General features: G+C 42.6%; 1 protein-coding gene across 2 annotated transcripts; it reads right to left on the reverse strand.

The window, feature by feature from the left end:
* Positions 1 to 964: 964 nt before the first annotated feature.
* On the reverse strand, positions 965 to 5,487 carry PRLHR (prolactin releasing hormone receptor). Of its 2 annotated transcripts, none has more exons than XM_032950681.2 (2): positions 5,306 to 5,487; positions 965 to 4,931 (listed from the first exon to the last, which is right to left on the reverse strand). In XM_032950681.2, the coding sequence occupies exon 2, from the start codon at positions 4,779 to 4,781 to the stop codon at positions 3,699 to 3,701; it is 1,083 nt and encodes a 360-aa protein (XP_032806572.1). In that variant the 5' UTR covers positions 4,782 to 4,931; positions 5,306 to 5,487; the 3' UTR covers positions 965 to 3,698. The 2 variants fall into 2 exon arrangements, with proteins under 2 accessions (XP_032806572.1, XP_032806573.1); XM_032950682.2 differs by having other exon boundaries at positions 5,302 to 5,487.
* Between the last annotated feature and the right edge of the window lie 1,554 nt (positions 5,488 to 7,041).

Genomic DNA, 7,041 nt, shown 5'->3' on the forward strand with positions numbered 1-7,041 from the left:
TTCTGGGATGGATGGTGGTGGGAATCCGGTTTTAGGTAAGCATCCGTATGGGTAGCTTTCCTGTAGACAGAGTGGCTCATTGAACCATCAGGTCTCTTTTTTATTAGGACATCCAAAAAAGGGGAGCTTGCCATCTTTTTCGACTTCCATGGTAAATCTGATGGCTGGGTGTATGTAATTGATGTGGTCGAAGAATTGGTCTAGAGCAGGCCAGCCATGTGGCCAGATGACAAAAGTGTCATCCACGTACACTCTTCCATAAGGTTGGGCGCAGAGTGGTAGTCTGGATGGCGTCAGTCTCAAATTTCTCCATGAAAATGTTGGCTACAACCGGAGATAGGGGGGAGCCCATTGGGGTGCCCTCAGTTTGTAAAAAGTTCCATTCCAAGTGACGTATGTATTGGTTAAGCAGTGTCTTACCAGGGGGGGTACCTCAGTGTTTAGTCCTTGATGAACCATCTGGCTACCATGAGAGATTCGTTCATGAGGCTATCCACATATACAAACACAGAGACAATTTCAACCGAGAAGATGGATTCTGGCTTAGCAATCATTGGAAGGATTTGATAAAGCATTTCGGGTCTTAATTGATTGATCACGCTTAAGGTGTCTTTCAGACCGCATCCATTATTTTTCGTCTCCCCCCTCCTCTTTGCCGAACATAGATGGACTCGTCCATCTGAACAAACTGTAAAATCGTTATCCGTGGTGCTAACGTTAAAAAACCGCCACTTTTTTTTCAAATTTTCTTGTTGTGGTTCACACCTGATGATGATTGCTTGTGTTGCAGTCGAAACGTCGTGAGAATTGTATTGTTTTTTATTTTTATATTTTTATTGTTTCCCTTCTACGTGACTTTACTGAAAGAACCAAGAATATGAATCCCTGCAGTCACGAAAGCTTTAAATCAAAATTTAAGCAGTGTTTTCTTTAAAATGAAATGATAACAGATTTGAGACTTACATACTGTAAAGGTGTGTTTATTTTAATATGCCATGCAATACAGTTGCACAATGCTGTGTAGTTATGACACTGGTTGCGATGCACAAGTTCTTTCAAATGAAAAATATCATATGCAAAACATATAATTTTACATCACCTCATTCAACTGGTTGTATTATAAGCACACCAAACACTAAATGCACGTAATATCAAGAAAATGCTTGGAGGCATTTGCAGTAATTGTGCAAAATTACGAATTATAATCAGGGCTTGATTTCAGCAGAAAAAGTGTGCAATGGTGCTCCATTATTTATTTTCACGCCATAAATATCTCACAATATTACGTCCTGATTTGTACAATCTTGTTCATCAGATTACTGTATAGGCATAAAAGGTACAATAACCCAGGATTATTATTGGTGGGAATACCTTGCATTCGAGTGCTGATAATAATCCATACCCCAAGTCAGACTATCAGCGTTCTTGAAAATAGTGAGAAATTAATCCCTCATTATATTACTCTTAAATGAAGCTACAACAAACACAACGACTGAACTTGAAAATGTACATTACATCGTCGCATGTTACTTAAGCATAAACACACCAATGTAGCAAACGGTGAGGAATTTTAAATCATAACCGAAGCTTAATGCTCTTAACAACCCAGCAAAGCTAAGCTATGTTATCACTATATTCTTGGTTCTTTCGGTAAAGTCACGTAGAAGGGAAATAATAAAATAATAAAAATATAAACATGATAAAAAACGTCGTGAGAATTAAATTTTATTACGTTTTATTTGTATTATTTCATTATTTCCCTTCTACGTGACTTTACCGAAAGAACCAAGAATATGAATCCCTGCAGACACGAAAGCTTTAAATCGAAATGTATGTTATCACTGCCAAGCGTAAAACAAAAAATACCTATTGTGATGAAGAAGTTGTAGAGGGAAATAAAGGCTGAACCCAGTCTTTTAAACTCTCGTATGAAGCTTGTTAATTGAAGGTCTAATAAGGCTATTATTATAAACGGCATGAGATGACCTTTCAGGAAACTCACATGTGACTTACTTCATGTTTTGGGAGAGGGTCCCACCTTTGACCTTATAGCTGGGATAGAATTTGACCATATGTTGTGTATGGATGTGAGTAATCGATCACTCTACTGATTGTCGGTTTAATTACTCTACTACGAACACAGTTGGACAATAATGTATAAATTATCTTCCCTCGTGTGCCGCTGGACGGGAGGTAATTGGGCGGTGCTTGGCGACATCGTTAACATAATTATCTGCACCACGCTGGGCAGGGCATGTAGGGTCTCTAGTTTTTTTATTGTTGATTAAAATTGGAGTCCATTCAGCGTCCCAACTCTAATTGAATACAGTTTCCCAACGCGCACTGCAGAAAGATTTAAGGCTGATGTCCATAAAACTTTACAATAGTGAAGTGGTTGGTGCACATCACTTGGGGCCCAACCACCTGAGTTTGATTTCTGGCCACGGCTAACTGTGAGGAGTAATATCAGAGCCGGCTCTATAGGCTTGCTTCACCAACTTACACTGACCAACGTGGTACAGTGCCGCATGGTCAAACAATGTCCATGACCGAGAGGGTTGTACATTAATCAATGGCACAAAAAAATCGAATGTTACACGTAATGTCAACAATGTATAAGCGCTATAATTTACGGTACACGTCTATACAAAAAAGTACACATTTTAGTTTTCGATTTAAAGCTTTCGTGACTGCAGGGATTCATATTCTTGGTTCTTTCGGTAAAGTCACGTAGAAGGGAAATAACAAAATAATAAAAAAAAATAACAAAATAAAATACAATTCTCACGACGTTTCGGCCACAACGCAAGCAGCCGTCCTCAGGTGAAGAACAGAGCTGTCCTAATAAGGATGCTGTCTTTCCAACAGCTCTGTTCTTCACCTTTGCGTTGTGGCCGAAACGTCGTGAGAATGTTATTTTATGGATTATTTTATTATTTTATTATTTCCCTCCTACGTGACTTTACCGAAAGAACCAAGAATACACATTTTAGATTAACAGTGGATTAAATACATAGCCAACACGTTGTGAAGGTAATACTGCAATGTACAGTCACGATATGTAATTAACACTGCGTTATTATAGAGCCGATGCAAATTAAGCTTGATGTGTCAGCATGTGCGTGTGAGTACACGTATGCTCGCTCCGTGTGTGCGTGTGCACGTGGGACGTGTTTGTCATCATCGGGTGCGTGCAGCGTGGAAGGACGTAATTCGTATTTGAATGAGAATGAGTAAATTGATAAAACGCGGAGAGACGAAGCGTGGTGGGTCGTGCCGACTGGAGTTTGGAAAACCCGGGGGGTTAAGTTGCCTTACTGCTCTATGCTCAGTACGATAGCGAATGCGTTTAACCTTTAGAGAGCGTACTGGAACTCAAACGATCGAGCCAAATAAAAGCATGTTTGCGATTCGGACTTTGGTTAGTTCGTTAAAATTAAACTCGGGGATAAAATAAAAGCGAGAGTTACTGTTACACAAAAGTCTACGACTTGGGGTCATTTGATATGCTAGTGCTGAGATTAAGACATGGATTAGGTGACTTCTTTACCAAGTAAAAATTACAATTTTCATAAAATTTACAGCCGTTATTTCACAATACTTCACCACATATATAACACTTAATTCGTCGTTTCGGTGTCGCGTATTTATTTGTTTAACTTCCAGCGCATTCTCTCTTTCTCTCCCTCTCACTTCCTTCACAACACCACACTGGCCATGCCGGTGTTGTTACTGGGAGCCACCCTCCGTTTCACCGTGAACATCTTCTTGAGCTCGCTTCGAAATCTGTCGTGCAGCCACGCGTAGATGAACGGGTTGTAGCAGGCCGAGCTCATGGCGAACCAGTGGCACAGCAGCTGCACCAGGTTGAAGTAGTACTTGTCGATCAGGCGGATGTCCACGTCGCGCAGAAAGTTGAAGATGTGCAGCGGCAGCCAGCAGACACTGAACGCAGTGACCACGAGAACCAGGAGTCGGAAGGTCTTGCGACGGCGGGCGCGGTCCATTTCCGCCTGGTTCTGGGTCACCGTGCCTGGCACCACGCGGTTCTTCAGCTTCACCGAGATTTTGAAATAGGACAGCGAGATGACGAGCAACGGCAGTCCATAGGTGAGCACCAGGGTGCTGTAAGCGTACGCGAGGCGCTCCCTCTCCGTGCCAATCCAGAACTCCTCGCAGATGGTCATGCGCTGCTCCGGGAACTCGCAGTAGTAGGTGTGAGCCAGTGCCGGGGCGGCGAGCGCGCACGCCGTCACCCAGATCGCGGCCAGCAGGTAGCCGCACGTGGGGATGGTGATGCGGCGGCGCAGCGGGTACACGGTGACGATGTACCGGTCCACAGCGATGACCGTGAGCGTGAATACAGACACGTACACGGACACGGGCTGCATGAGAAACACGAAGTAGCACATGAAGCTGCCGAACACCCACCCGCGCGCGTCGAACACATACGCCAGAGTGAGGGGCACGCACATGGCGCACATGAGGAGATCGGAGAAAGCCAGGTTTCCGATGAGCAGGTTGGTCACGTTGTGCATCTTCTTGACGCGGCAGATCACGTAGACGAGCAGGAAGTTTCCTAAGACACCCACTACCACCACCGCTGTGTAGAAGAGCACAACGAACGGCTTCAAGGTGCGGATGAGCTGCACGCCCTTGAAGGGGGTCGACGCATTCGTGGTGGCCGAGGAGGCGGTGGTGGCCGCGTGGTCGAGCATCATCGCGTGGAGCGACACGTTCCTGTTACCCCACTCGTCCATGGTGAACGTGCTGAGCTCCATCGCGTGCGACGAACGCGCTGCGCCCGTTCAGCACCGGGGACAGCTACTTTATTAAATTAGCGACGCTCGTTCCCGTTTAGAATCTAGTGTCTAATCGAGGCTTCCCCAGAGGTCCAGCTAAATTGATGTGTTTTGCTTGAAGGGCAGAGCCTGGGAAGTGAAATTTAAATAACACGTGAATACATTGTCTAAGCTGATTCGGCTTGTGCAGCAACAAAAATACTGGCTGCTCTATATATTTAAAAAAATAACATTGAGCTTTTGTGTTCGAATGAGTCTGCTTCGTTCTTTCACTGGAAACGGTCGTTAACGATGTTCTCAGAATGCATAACTTTCGCACGGACGCAGCGAACGGTGTGATGAATTTACACGTGCAAACTTCACAAGCAACAATGAATGATCACATTCCTACATGCGCGTGCACTTGTTTTTTGTTGTTGCAAAACACGCACCCGGGTACAGCAGTTTGCATCGAATATGCATGCACGCTGGAGACCTGTCGGTGGGATGTATTACGCACTTACGTTTTGTGCAGAGTGAATGGTCCCTTACAAGCAGCATAAAGAGGCGTCTGAATAGTGGCTGGCAAGCCCACCATCTGACGCCTGCTGACATTCAGTCTACGTTTTTGTATGCCTTCAGGTCGACATATTGCGACACTAAACCATACACCCACCCACTTCCTCCCGTCCCCAGCGATTTACACTCCCCCCCCCCTCCCCCATGTTTAACGCATATCGTTGACAAGCGCAAACGGGGTAAATTGGAATGGAAATGGCATACCGAAGGTGCTTTTGTTGGCATATTTTATGATAATGTATAACGTGCAACACAAACACTTTTATATGAACGGTATATTTCTGTATTTTAAATATATGTAGCATTTAGCAGAGTACTATGCAATAGGGTATTCACAGTATAGCTGTTTTTATTAATCACAAATGTGAATAAGTGACATTTTCACGGACATATCTCAAAATTAACCCCCCCCCCCCATTTGTATTACAACTGTACTATCAGTGTCATGTCAGTCATGAGACGAATACTTCTTTCATATAGGTTACTGGCAGCTAGCAGTGCATCACTATGTGTCTGTTAACAACCCCAGATGATAAGATCACAATTGCTTTATACTGTCACTTCAATCGACCTCTCATCACAATATGGGCGCACACTCCTTGTGCACTGCAATCCATTGAAACCGATTTTCTATTTTATTTTTGGAGCTGGAATAAACTCAATTCATCCATAAACCAAAATAAATGATGTTTCGATTTAAAGCTTTCGTGACTGCAGGGATTCATATCCTTGGTTCTTTCGGTAAAGTCACGTAGAAGGTAAACAATAAAATAATAAAAATATAAAACAATAAAATTATCACGACGTTTCGACTGCAACACAAGCAATCATCATCAGGTGTGAAAACCAATTTTTCTTGCTGTAAGTTTTCACACCTGATAATGATCGCTTGTGCTGCAGTCGAAACGTCGTAAGAATTTTATTGTTTCATATTTAAATTATTTTATTGTTTCCCTTCTACGTGACTTTACCGAAAGAACCAAGAATATTAATGATGTTTGTTCGTGCGCAGTTTTTGGTAACCAGTCCTGAGGTCATAAACTGCACTTGAGAATCCGGTTTAACTGCCTGGATTCCCAATCCAGGATGTCGGCGGTGTCGACCCATTGCTTTGACAGAGAATTCCTCTCCAGAGTCACCAAACGTGCATTTTTCAATAAAATCGGCGTTCCTCAGTTGCTTCAGCATCCTCCACGCCCTCCTCCCTCTCCAATTTGCTCACACTTACACAGTATGTGGAAATCACTGTCTGATCCTTTCTGAATTGAGAGTATATATTACCATCCCTGAAAAAAGATACTATATACGTAGCCTAAGGTGCAGTGATATTAAAATAATATTTAATTGAACGATATATGGTTATCATGCATACAACAGCTCTTCCTAAAAATATATTCAATTTGTGAAATAACAATCAAAAATAACCATAAATGCATCTGAATTATAATATTGACACAAGACTATGCATAAAGGATAATTAGCCTCAACCCTCCTAGGACAGTGTTCTGTAAATTTCACTAAAGGAGAATATTTTGCACATTTTAAGGTCCATGCGCATTTGCACATGTAAGCAGAATTAATTTCACTATTATCCTTAATTATAAAATCTAAATGGAAAATTATGACAATAAGCACTTAGGCACACTTCCATACGTATTATAATGTCATTAACGAGGAACTA

The sequence above is a fragment of the Petromyzon marinus genome, chromosome 9 (assembly GCF_048934315.1).
Source record: "Petromyzon marinus isolate PM22_M1 ecotype Great Lakes invasive population chromosome 9, UKy_Petmar_22M1.pri1.0, whole genome shotgun sequence".
NCBI lineage: Eukaryota > Metazoa > Chordata > Hyperoartia > Petromyzontiformes > Petromyzontidae > Petromyzon > Petromyzon marinus.

What these genes read in the sequence shown, in the direction of transcription:
- PRLHR (XM_032950681.2), bottom strand. Translation starts at nt 4,781, where the DNA reads ATGGAGCTCAGCACGTTCACCATGGACGAGTGGGGTAACAGGAACGTG.